Raw genomic sequence first — 13,242 nt, 5'->3', positions numbered from 1 at the left:
ATTAAAAAAAAAAAAAAAAAAATGGATTCTCCTCAAGAACATGTGGATCTCTCCCAGCCAATTGGGAAGCAGAGATAGGGCTTTGGATTAGATAATTTGCAGTTAAAATTATGTCTTTTTCTTCTGTCTTTTCCAAATGGATAATATATTATATAATATATTAAATTTCACTTTCAACCTATTTAAACCTTACTTCAAACTTCAAATCAAGCAAACCAACCACTCTTTTTCTTCCTTCCCTTTTCACTTTTTGCTTTGTTTTCGAGGATTCGAGATGGAAACCGAAGTCGACGATGATGATTTGTTGTTTGCCGAGCTCACGAGGCGGATTTCGCTTCTCATTATGGACGACGACGAGTTTCCGAGCGTTCATACGGTTCGTTTCATCTCCGTTCACGAACAATCAGTCTTATATTTGTTTAATGTTTAAAATGCTTTCAGGGTTAATATGGTAATTGATCGACTTGTTACTTTGAAGTATTGTTAAGTGGGTATGGTATCTATAGGCTCGATTTCCCGTGTTTAGTCGGGATATAAAGTACACAGCTCAAATACCTTAAAAAAATTTAGGGACTAAACATGTCATTAAACATATTAATTATTAACGTTTTGTAGGATTTGAGTCGGACAATACACCGAGTCCGACCTGGGCAATTGCCATTAATGGTGGATTACGAGAATGGCTTTGTAAGGGAGAGCAAAGGTACTGGAGTTTTCATCCCGACACGGTTGCCATCACCAAAGAGGAAGCATAGAAATGTCGTGGGCTACAGAATCAAGTCGGAAAATAAGAGGCTCAATTCTCAACCGTCCTCGACCTATTATTTTAAGCCCAAAAAGAGTTGAGCTTAGACATTTTCTTTATCGTTTCTAAATATTTCTAAGTTTTATTTGTGTATTAACATTTAATTATTTATTATATTAGTTCATGTGAGATAGTGATATGCTGGTTATGTCCCTTATGAAATAAAGTTATGCAGAATTTTTATTATGTTTTAATATATTATAAATAAATAAATATATATATATATAAAATCGTTAATTATTTGAAGTAGAAAGTAACTTTACTCGTAAAAAAATTAGGAGTTTAATTGATTTAATTATAAATTTGCAAAAATTACCATTTAAATTGATATAACCTCCTAAGCCCAAGCCCACTGCATCTATTTGGGCTTCCACATGGCCCAATTAGTTTTGGGCCTAATATGTAGGTCAAGATCCACCAATTAAAGCCCATACCCAAAATCGCGTGTTCTTCAAGCCCAGGCGTAAATTTAGAGTTCGATGAGAGCTTCTTCTTCATAAGCCACTGTGCCTAATCGCCCATTTCCTTCCAATTTTCCGGCGAAATCTGTCTATCATCAACTAATTCACGGCCACCAAGTGGTATTCTTCAATTTGATAGTCGAGGATCTTGTATCAGCTAGGGTTATCCATGGCTTCCGCAATTCTGAAGCGTGTCAACGCCTCCGCAATGAGCTCGCTGGTTGAATCTATGCGAATCCGAGCTTCATCACGAGCCTTTGCGGCGGTGGCGGTCGGGACTGATATCGTATCCGCCGCACCGGATGCTGCTCTCCAGAAGGCTCGGAGCTGGGACGAAGGTGTCTCCTCCAAGTTCTCAACGACTCCGCTTAAAGACATTTTCAAGGTCCGTTCTTAGATTGTTCGTGTATTTCTAACTCGCATTTTCTTTTGAGGTTAATTGTGTTAGTTTTTGAAGTATCGTTGTGCATTTTAGATAAAACAAAAATGTTTGATTGTTTATGAAATTGAGGGCTTTCAAGGTCAGATTTGAGCTTAATGTTTATGTTTGACGCTTTATATGGAATGATAATTTGAGTGTATTCAGTCTTTATCTTATTAATCCATTGGTCGTGGTATTTCAGGGCAAGAAGGTCGTCATCTTTGGGCTTCCTGTAAGTCAATCTATTCAGTATTTTACAGTTGTATACATGCTATGTAAATGATGAATTCTGTCCGAATTAGTTGCCTACGTATAAGTCTTCATCTCCTTTTCAACGCGGTGTGCCTCTTTGATTGGGACAAGAACTTTTATATGCTCACTTTCATGATCGATGCTTTCATCCATTGGTAAAATGAAGATTTATTTTAGGGATCAGAAACATGCTTTGTGGTTCATCATTCATTTCTGACCTCTAAAGGATTGATTGGATATTGTGAAAAAAATTGTTAGATTTGTACTGAGAATATATGAACTTTATTTTGTACTCGTAGCTGATAAATATTTGATATATAAAACCTTATGATTCAATGAATTGTTAGCTGGTGAGTTCTTTATTCCAAACTAGTTTTTATCAGTTTGATCATGTGAGATCCCACAGGGGTTGGAGTGGAAAACGAAACAATCCTTATAAGATTGTGGAAACCTCTCCCTAGTAGACGCGTTTTAAAACTTTGAGGGGAAACCTGGAAGGGAAAGCCCAAATAGGACTAATATCTCTGCTAGTAGTGGATTTGAGTTGTTACAAATGGTATCAAAGCCAGTCACTTGATGTGTGAGGCACTGATCGGAGTAGGGCTAGACCCTCTCCATAGTAGACACATATTAAAACCTTGAGTGATATCAGAGCTAGTCACTAGACAGTGTGAGACACTGGCCAGAGTAGGGCTAGACCCTCTCCATAGTAGACACGTATTAAAACCTTGATGGGAGGCTCAAAAGGGAAAGTTCAAAAAGGACAATATTTGCTAGCGGTGGGCTTGGACTATTACAGATCAACTCCATGGGACTTGGTGTGATAGATATTAGATTATATAAGATCGAGAACAACACTGCTTTTATTTCTTCCCTTGGCAAGGAGTGAATAATTGAGAAAATCAAGTACAACCTCTTCTTTCGATCTTGAAAATTAAAAAATGAAAAGAAGCTGCTACTTATCATCAAACAACATTTAGCATTTAACATACTATTCAATGTTTTTGTCCTGTTTAAGTGGGTAATCATGGCATTTTGTTGAAGCTTGCTTGTACATTGTAAGTCATAAATATTCAATCGTTGATGAATGTGGAGTAGATATAAAATTGCTCTTTCTCTGTGTTTTCCAGTGTTAAATTCGTTTATACTATGATGCACATTTCAAAGTTGCATTTCCAATTTCCAGGGTGCATATACAGGAGTTTGTTCCCAGCAGCACGTTCCTAGCTACAAGAATAAAATGGATGAGTTCAAGGCTAAGGGAATTGATTCTGTTATTTGCGTGTCTGTAAATGACCCATATACTCTCAATGGCTGGGCTGAGAAACTTGAAGCGAAAGATGCTGTAAGCTTCCTTGTCCAGACTTCTAACATAGAAAGCTGCATAATTTTCATGATAATACAATCCTGACATTATCCTCTTGCTTCTATATAGATACAATTTTACGGTGACTTCGATGGGAGCTTTCACAAGAGCCTGGAACTGGATAAAGATCTTTCTGTTGCTTTGCTCGGCCCTCGTTCTCAAAGGTACGATCGATCAATCTTGTTCTTGACATGCCAAAAGTGTTTGGATTGTGTAGGGCTGTTCTAGTTTTAGATGGAGTCCAAGTAGGTAGACAATTCTACACTCTTTGATGTTCTTCTTCTTTGTAGATGGTCAGCCTATGTTGTAGATGGGACGGTTAAGGCTCTTAACATAGAGGAAGCTCCATCTGACTTTAAGGTTACCGGGGCAGAGGTCATTTTGGATCAAATTTAGAGTCAGTTTCATGGAACCAGCACAATCTCTTGGATTCCAAATAAGATCATGCCTGTACATGAGTAATGTATCCCAGAGGCTTTCTTTTTTTGGTTGGTTTTCTTAAGTTAATCCCAGGTGATGATAGCTTGGACGCTTGGATTTCAGTAATTGTTCTTCGTATATAAAATGTTTTTGACTTGGATTCAGAAACTGGCGAATATGGAAATGAGAATTCTCCCTTCCTTAGTTTTCTATCTATTTGCAAATGGCAGACACCTTTAATTCTCCATTCTCCATTCTGAGGTCGGGAGTGATAGCTGTAATTAGGGTCGTATAATGAATTCAACAACCCGAACCGACCTAACCCAAATTATAGGAGTTGGGTTGGGTTGGGTTAGATTAGCATTGGGTAAATCTGTGAGAACCCGAATAGATTTAAACAAAACCTAACCGAATAAAATCTTATAAAATGTATTGAGATATGTTATGCGGGAGTTTTTTTTGCGTTTAGTTTTTGGCGGCACTTAAATCTTAGTGCACTTAATGTTCTATATATGATATTACTTTTATGAAAATTGAAAAATATATTGTCAACAAATTTTAATATTCATTTAAAGAATATAATTTATTTATTTCAAGTTAACATCATTTAAGAATAGAAAAAAATAAAACTCAAAAGAAATAAAATAATATAATTTAAACCAATCTAGAGTTCAGGCGCTGTACAGCGAGCGTAGATTTCAGTCGGTCCCAGTAGCCATTTAAGAAGCTTCCCATCCACTCTACCCAGAAGGCCCATCCAACAACTTACTGAGAGCTACAAACTTCCATCTTAATCTTTATTACCAGCTCCTTGTGCCTTTCCCAGGACCCATTTCGATCCCTTTTCTTCCTCTTCTTGCAACAATGGCGAACACCCATCTCTGTTTTCTTCTCCCTTTGCTTCTTGCTTGCATCCTCCTGTTCAATCACCCTGTCAAATGCGACGGTAATGCTCTCTTTCTCTCTCGCTCTCTCTAATACATTCTTTAATTGTTTATTTGAATGTAGATCTTGATTTTTCATGCACTGTCATTTGAGATCTGGGTTCGTGCAATCTTCTGTAGATGCTGCGATTGAGTGTTCTTTGGTGGATTTTGTTTGGTCAAGTTGTGTTTTGAATTCGGCATCAGTCGTTTTATTAGTTTTCTTTCTCTGTTCACTTCTTCTTGGATTAGATGATTCGTATGTGATAAGTAATCTTTTAGATTTGTTCTTCTTATGACCTAATGGTAGAGAGATTGACAGATATAAGCCTTCATCGGAGATCTGAACAATTGAATTACCTAATCACCATAAACTAAACAGACTGATTAGCTAAATTACAGAACAAACTCTTTACAATTTGAGCTGAAGAGCTGAAATGGTAATGGAAGAGGTTTTCTTTTCTGTTGGAGATCACCTCGGGTTTAGATGGCTTCTTTAGGATTGTTAATCTTGTATACGAAATCAGTAAGGATCCCATGGTGCCAAGCTATTGATCTGTGTTAGCTTTTCATTTATCCAGTTTAGCATTAGGTTGGGATTGTTGGCAAAACAACCTGCTTCATTGTGTATCCCTGGAACAGCAGGTTCTTTTACATGGGGCTACTCCTAGTATCCTAGCATTATGCTCGTGGCCCATCCCCTTTAGTCTTGAACAAGCTTGCCCGTCCCAATTCTAGCTTTAGAGACACCAAGCTTGCCCATCCCCTTTTGTCTTGAACAAGCTTGCCCATCCCACTTTAGAGCCAGCACAACTATCCTATGCATGTGTCATGGTCTTTAAAGTTGCGGTGCTACCATCAACTGGGCGATGTGCCAGTGAGGACGCTGGGCCTCGAAGGGGGGTGGATTGTGAGATCCCACATTGATTGGAGAGAGGAACGAGTGTCAGTGAGAATGTTGGGCCCCAAAGGGGGTGGTTTGTGAGATTCCACATCAATTGGAGAGAGGAACGAGTGCGATGTTGGCCCCGAAGGGGGGTGTATTGTGAGATCCCACATCGTTGGAGAGGGGAATGAAACATTTTATATAAGGGTGTGGAAACCTCTTTCTAGCGAACGCGTTTTAAAAATTTTGAAGGGAAGCTCGAAAAGGAATACCCAAAGAGAACAATATCTGCTAGCAGTGGGCTTGGGTTGTTACATAGTTTTTGTTTTTGAAAATTTTATTTGTTTTCTCATCTTTATCTATAATAGGTTTGTTCTTTGTTGAGAAAACATTTGAATTCTAACCCAAATTAAAAAAATAAAACAAATTATTGCTTGATTTTTGAAAATATATGTAAAAAGTAGATAACAAAGCACAGAAACCCATAGGTGGAAGTAGTATTTATTGGCTCACATAGCCTTAGTTTTCAATTTTTTCTATTAGTGCACCCTTGAAGGAAGCTGGTAGTCTATTCATGTTTCTCCTTGCTTAGAACTGTAAAGAGTTCAGCTTGTTCCCATAAAATTACCTGTTGGGTTACTCGACTGCAGAGACCTTACAAGCATTGTTCATGATTTGGTTGCTTTCTTACATAGAATTGTCGGAGTGGCTCTCTCTGGAACTCCATTAACTGCAATAAGTTTAGTTTTCAATTTTCCTTTGGACATGTTTTGATGCCATGAAATTTCTACAGATGATGATCTTCATAGAGGCATCAACAGTTATCGTGCATCGTTGAACTTGACAGCGCTGGTTGAGAACGACAATGCAGAGTGCCTTGCTGAAAAAATTGCTGACAAATTCAAGAATCAACCTTGTACAAACACCACAGGTTCCAACACGATATCTGGAACCGAACCTCAGTTCGATGACTATCCAAACCTGCTAGCCAAGTGCAATTTGAATATCTCCAACACAAGGGATGGAACCATAATGCCTGCTTGTGTTCCAAACCGTGTTCCCGATCTTGTTCTCACTAACTTTACAAAATCTCAGTACTCGGGAAAACTTAACGATACCAAGTACACAGGAATCGGCATTGGTACCGAAGATGACTGGGTTGTCGTTGTTCTTACCACGAGCACAGCAGATGGAAGTTTTGTGCCAGCATCAAAAAACACAGCCACTCTGGTCTCTAAGATTGGTATGTTCTCTCAGTTGCTGTTCTTGATGCTGTCTTTTGTCTTATTGCTGTAGACCATGAGAGGATTTTCTTGTCTTGTCTTGCTTGGATCTATACTTCAAATCATTTGATCTTTCTTTCTATATTTTATACGTTTGAACTAATTTTTCTGCTCATTTATGAAAATAGAAAGAACTTTGGGATCCCCTCATCTCTAACACTTCTTTTAAGGAGAGACAAAATGTTCTAGGGAACTCGATCGGATTAGTTGAGACTCTATAGCTGACCACAATCCCGTGATTTGAGAAATTCGATGGAAAATATTCTATCGCATCTTGGACGCATCTTGCACCCAGTCTCCGAAAAGGGTGATCCATATCCTATCTAATGAACAAAATAAGTAAAGAAGTTGAGTCGAGCCAAACCGATCAAACTTTGAGCTTGGGATGGACTTGACTATTCAAGTATGTTTCAATTGAGTTCATCTATGGGATAGTCCAATCTCAAAAAATGAATGAAATAAATGAGAAGGTTGGGTCAAGCCAAGTCGATCAAACTTTGACTTCAAGCTGAGCTAGCTCAATCTCTTAAAAGATTATCCATTATATCCGATGAATGAAAGGGTGAGCTAAACCAAGTTGATCAAACTTCAACTTTTGAGCTAAGCTTCGACCGACCTCTAGTCCATGGGCCCTATACGAGGGTCGGATTGGATGATAGAAAAGTTAACTATGGTTGGTATGACTGTGAGGGCACACCCATTTTCTCACTTCATTGTGAAGAAAACTAAAAAACAATGCTTTAAAATTTCCCTTTGAATGGTCCATTGGAATCCAAAGTTGAATGATTTTGATTAGACATGGAATTATAATTGAATCTAAAGTCGAATATTTAAAAAATTCTTGTTGTGTTTTGTGTTAGACGGTAAAATGGACCGTTTATAGGGCCCTCTAATCCCTTTAACAAGATCCTCACGACCCACCTTTTGAATTTTGGTCTCACACGTCACTATTCAAACAACCAAACCAATTACTAACTCAAAAAAATTACATTTGATTGAGTTGGGTTAAGTTGAGTTGGGTTAAGTTTATTATTAACGAGGGTTGGTTGAGTTGTCAAAAATTTACAATCAAAACAATTGAGTTACGCCTAAATGTATCGACCCGACCCGAATTCCCCTAATTTTTTTTAGTACCATGAAGATAATGTTTTTAAATTTTAAAGCTAGAAAAAAAAAAACATATAATATATATATATATATATTGGTGCTATTTAATTCTAAAAGTTTTCAAACCCTTCTTTTTTGTGCTTTAGAAAGGTCTATTTTATGTCAACATTCACCATTCATCAAAATATATATATTTCCAATTTGGGACAAGCAAACAACAATAATTGTAATATTTTATAACTACAAAATTTTAATTTATTTTATATTAATAAATGCAGTTTTCTTGTTTTTTTGTTTTTTTTTTTAATTTTTAATTGCAAGCTTAGTCGTTAAGTTTCTAGATTTGTGTTTATTTGGTCCTAAATTTTTTTTAAAATATTTAATTAATCCATAAAATTTCATATTTATCAACTTTACACTTTCAATTTTATTTTTAATATATCACTTAATTTTATATCTAACTAATTAATTAATTTTTTAAAGAAGTTAAAAATTTATTAAACATAAAATTAAGAATTCAAAAAATTATTAAAAATGTTTTAAATAATTGTTTCTTTCTATTATTATTATTATTATTACAATTAAAATAACACATGAATTTTAAACTTAATTATTACGAGTTTGATGTGTAACCGTCTAAATCCACCGAATCTCACCACTAGCAAATATTGTCCGTTTTAACCTGTTACTTATCTTCGAGGAACAGAACTACTTAACTCTAACGATCTGATGGTTGTTCAATAGAGTTTATACCCAATGATCAATCATTTGTGAGAGTCACGTGAGTCTAATATCTGAAAAAAAAAATAAAAAAAACCCATCACAACGAACATCCCCTTATGATGTTCCAACCGTGTCAATGGCAAAATCCATTATTAGGTTAGCGATTTTCGCTATTACTATTCCGTCCCCAAACGACTCGATCTTCTGCACCTGCAATTCTTAAACTAAAAGAAAAACGTGTTCAAATTAACTTATTCATATTAGTATATTATATTTCGATTCAATCATTAGTTTTTATTCTCGAGAGCAAAATATCCAAATAGTATGGGCAGCCATTATAAAAAAAAATAATATAATAAATAACACGTGGAGGTTGGCGTATGGATGGAAACAAATAATTGAAAAGATTTTTAAAAAAATAATAAATTTCAAAATTTCAAAAAATAAAACAATCCCTTTTCCCCTAAAGGTTTTTTTTTTTCCATTACATCACCAACTTTGTCTTCCACTTTCACATCATCAACATTTTCTCTATACTTTTATGGGTCCCGACCTCTATCTTTCTCGACCCACGTGTTCATTCTTCGTTAACTTGAAAAAAAAAATCAATAATTCAAAATACCCGAGAAAAATCGTACTACCATCGCTCATATCTCGACATATAATCAATATATGAAAATAACATACAGTACAAGAGATTTGTAAGATGTCACGATCATCATTTAATCAGTTTATTCCTCTATATCGGTCGGGAATAAATACAAGAAGAAGCAAAAAAAAAAAAAAACATCAATTTTTCAGCTTATTCCGCTACTTCTGTTATCAACAAGTTCTCGATGAATAATTACAAAAAAGAATAAAAAGTCTTCCAGTCGTATCTTTAGTGATCTCGAGAAGGATGAGGGGTATCGAGTAATATATTAAAAAAACGATAAATTTTTGGAATTTTCTCTAAAACCCAATATTTGTTTTTTTGTTATTTATTTATTTATTTATTATTATTAAAAAAAAGAGTTGGCTGGCAGATATGCATCACCCTATCTCTTACAAATGTGAATGAATGGATGCCCTAATTCCACGATTTAAACCTTCCTTCTAATTTTCTCTACCATTTACCTATTTTTTAATTATTAAAAAAAAAAAATCATTATCTTTAAGATATTTTTTCTTTATAAAAAATATATTTTTAAATTATTGGTCGAAACATGGTTGATTAAACGTATTATCCAACCTGAAACAATTGTGTAAGATTAGAGATGACGGTTATTGAATGAGTTAAACAAAACCTGGGTTCGCAAAATAATCAAGAAAGTTCGTATAAGTACAACACACACAAGCACCACCCGACTCAAGTGGACCAGAAAACGTCTTTCGGACCTTATGATATGAACCAAGAGACATCAATCATACAATATGCTTCAATGAAGATATAAAGAAAATATTGATTAAATTATCAAAAGATATTTCAATTCATGCCACAGAATGAAGTTCATGTTATAAATTTCATTAATGTATTTTAAGATTTTTTATTTACTTTAATTTATAATTACATAATGGTTAATTATAGGCATTGAAGTATGAATGTTATAACTGTTGGAATGCTTTTAATAGTTTCAGTTTCATTTTGAGACTATATAAAGGTATGTATGTTGTATTTGTAAGTAGACTTGGAAAATATAGTAAAAGAAGCATTTGTGCAGTTTCTTTGCAATTCTACGTAGTTTAGATTGCATGTAGAATCATTCAAGCTCGACATGATCAATATTGCTTGTGGAGTGATTCGAATCTCAAACAATGTTCTTGCTTTTAGATATTTGATCAACAAGAATCATTCAAGCTCGACACGATCGATCTTGCTTGTGGAGTGATTCGAATCTCAACCAATATTCTTGCCTTGAGATATTCGATCAACAAGGTAATCCGAATCACCTTATAAGAGTTCCAGCTTAGTCTCGGAATTCTCGAATGATCCAATTTGGCACAAAAAATGGGAACCTTGAATGCACCCCGAGCTTATTTTAGTAATACGACCGGTGAGTAATCAAATATGTCTAATATTGACTTATTATTATAATTTTAATTAATTTATTATAGTAGTTTTTTTTTAATATATATTTATTATTATTTCATATATTTGAGGAAATTGTAATTAAATTTTGTTTTTTTAAGGTACTGTTTGAATTTTTGTATTTATATTCAAAATTACAAAAGAAGAATGAATTTTGATTTGACATTAGATTTCCTTTCATCTCAATAGTCAATACCTTATGTGAGGTTGACTTTTTATTTTTATTTTTTATAAAAATAAATACGTGGAAAATTATAATTTTCTTATTTTAAATTAAATAAAAACAAAATTACATTTACAACAAAAATATAAATTTACCGTCTTTTTCATACTTAAAAATACAAATAAAAAGTCACGAACTATATAATATATAAATTGTAGCAAATTCGAGCGTAAATCAATAAATAAAATATTAATTTATTATATCGAAAAATTTGAAACAAAAAATATGTTATTATAATATTGCCACTTGTAGAAAAAAAATACGTCTAAATTTCCTTTTCATTATCTACTCATTCTCTGAAAATAGACAAAAAGAAAAACATCATAATAAATTATATATAAAGTATTTTACATAATTATTATTAAATAAATAAGAAATAATCTTGTTATTATTTTGAATTAATTTAAAAAAAAAAACCCATAGAAATTAGTGTTTTTTTTATTGATGATGATAATTTTTTTTTTATGAGGGCAAATTCGTAAAAATTAATTTAATATAATTATTAATCGTTATAATTTTTTTTGAAAAAAAAATGATTTAAAAAGATAATAGATATTTTATTCACATAACTGTGTCGATATTAAAAGACAATAAAAGCAATTAAATTTTCTCCACGTTTAGTTTTCCATGGTCGTTTCCGGTCTCCATTTCATCGCCGACCTCCATATCGCCGCCGTCAGCCTCTTCACTTTCCTCTGTTTTTGCAAAACAGAGCCTCAGCCGCCCGCCGCTTCTCTCCGCCAGAAAACACGGCGCCCTCGACGGACTTTTCACCGCCGCAATTATCAGCCTCCCCTCTTCCCGGTGAGGTGTCACCCTAAACGACTCTGTTTCTCTAATGGTCGTCAACGGCGGCGGAAGCCAATGAGAACCCGAATGCAAATTCGAATTGAAATGGGGTTTCTTTTCCCATTTCCGGTGAAAATCCTCGCCGTCAATCTCCGGCGAGAAAATAGTGTTCTCGATTATATCGCTGCCGGTTTCATTGCCCAAATTTTCAGTACAGAGGTTCAGGCTCTTCTCGCTCAAGCCGGTCGGGTTGAAGCGTTTGGTCAGGGGATGAACATAGACCGATTCTTGTTTACTCGCCGGTGGGGCGAGCGATTGAAGTAGAGACCATCCGCCATCGCCGGCGCCGGAATTGGGAATTCCGGCGGGGGGAGAAGGATTTAGAATGTGGGTTTGATCGGAATCGATTAAGGAAATAGAAGGGTGTTTTAAAGGGAGCTCAAAAGGGGGGAAAATGAAGGTTCTTTGGTCGGAAAGATGAGGGTCGAGACATGACTGTAAGCCTCTGCAGACCATGGTCGCCATTAAAATGAAGCTCTGTTTGAAACAGGGGAGGAGAGAGAAAGGGTGGACTAGAGAGAGAAGGGTGTGGAGGAAGAGTGAAGGGGAAGGGGGGAATTTGTAGGGCTTCAAAAAGTGAGAGAGGAGGAAGAGAAGACAGGGGGGGTGGGTTTTTTGGTGCTTCTTTTTGCCACCACTTGAATTTCGTGACATTTTTGTTTTTGGAAAATAAAATAAATAAATAATAATTAGTTTTCCTTATTTTTTACACTATAAAACAAAAATATGGAATAAAATAATGGAGAGTTTATCCCAATGGAAAAATATCCGACCTACAACATTTTTCTTCGTGGTCGGTATCATTTAGTAGATAATTGTGACACCCGAGGGTGAGGAACAACGTCGGAGAATGAGACGAGGAGCTGTAATTGGTCGGTATAGTTTAGTACATAAGTGTGACACTCGAGGGAAAGGAATAAGGTCGGAGAATAGGATGAGGAGCTGTAACTGGTCGGTATAGTTTAGTCGATTAATGTGACACTTGAGGGCGAGGAACAAGGTCGTGTAAGAGCTGAAACCCATTGCTAGTAGATATTGTCGTGTTTGGGCTTAAACTTTGTCCCAAATGTTTTAAAATGTGTCTGTTAAGGAGAGGATTCCACACCAAATGTTTGGTTCCCCTATCCAACCGATGAGAAAAATGAACATCTCTGATTAAATTTAACAGCTTGATTATAAATATTTTGATGAATGAATAGGTGAGGATTAGTATCCGTTTTTTCTATGAGGTCATGCTTCACTGTTACTTTGTCAGTTCTCTCGGGATTTTACTAGCTTAATTAAGAAACAAGTCATTCAACATTTGTCGTTCATACCGTAAGGAAAACGGTTATTTCTTTATTAGTTTGTTACTTTTTTTTTTTTTTTTTTTTTTTATGTATAGTTTCATTGGTGTTTTGAATCCACTTATTATTATTAATTATTTATAGGTTAAGATTTTTTTTTTTTTTTTTT

At 35.0% G+C, this 13,242-nt stretch overlaps 4 protein-coding genes across 4 annotated transcripts; 3 read left to right on the top strand and 1 right to left on the bottom strand.

Moving 5' to 3' along the window:
- Positions 1-218: 218 nt before the first annotated feature.
- LOC111785772 lies at positions 219-991 on the top strand. Its single transcript, XM_023666160.1, has 2 exons — positions 219-376; positions 616-991. The coding sequence occupies exons 1-2, from the start codon at positions 275-277 to the stop codon at positions 844-846; spliced, it is 333 nt and encodes a 110-aa protein (XP_023521928.1). The 5' UTR covers positions 219-274; the 3' UTR covers positions 847-991.
- A 277-nt stretch (positions 992-1,268) lies between these two features.
- On the top strand, positions 1,269-3,937 carry LOC111785769 (peroxiredoxin-2F, mitochondrial-like). The gene is made up of 5 exons (XM_023666158.1): positions 1,269-1,651; positions 1,890-1,919; positions 3,126-3,284; positions 3,375-3,469; positions 3,596-3,937. The coding sequence occupies exons 1-5, from the start codon at positions 1,436-1,438 to the stop codon at positions 3,699-3,701; spliced, it is 606 nt and encodes a 201-aa protein (XP_023521926.1). The 5' UTR covers positions 1,269-1,435; the 3' UTR covers positions 3,702-3,937.
- Positions 3,938-4,434: 497 nt separating this feature from the next.
- LOC111785770 (uncharacterized GPI-anchored protein At5g19250-like) lies at positions 4,435-6,959 on the top strand. The gene is made up of 2 exons (XM_023666159.1): positions 4,435-4,671; positions 6,328-6,959. Exons 1-2 carry the CDS (start codon positions 4,590-4,592, stop codon positions 6,828-6,830), a joined length of 585 nt encoding a protein of 194 aa, XP_023521927.1. The 5' UTR covers positions 4,435-4,589; the 3' UTR covers positions 6,831-6,959.
- A 4,509-nt stretch (positions 6,960-11,468) lies between these two features.
- Positions 11,469-12,338, bottom strand: LOC111785768 (protein FANTASTIC FOUR 3-like). Its single transcript, XM_023666157.1, has one exon. It carries the CDS (start codon positions 12,250-12,252, stop codon positions 11,539-11,541), a length of 714 nt encoding a protein of 237 aa, XP_023521925.1. The 5' UTR covers positions 12,253-12,338; the 3' UTR covers positions 11,469-11,538.
- Positions 12,339-13,242: the final 904 nt, after the last annotated feature.

The sequence above is a fragment of the Cucurbita pepo genome, unplaced genomic scaffold (assembly GCF_002806865.2).
Source record: "Cucurbita pepo subsp. pepo cultivar mu-cu-16 unplaced genomic scaffold, ASM280686v2 Cp4.1_scaffold000722, whole genome shotgun sequence".
Lineage (NCBI taxonomy): Eukaryota > Viridiplantae > Streptophyta > Magnoliopsida > Cucurbitales > Cucurbitaceae > Cucurbita > Cucurbita pepo.
This window is presented reverse-complemented; position numbering and strand designations above follow the sequence as displayed.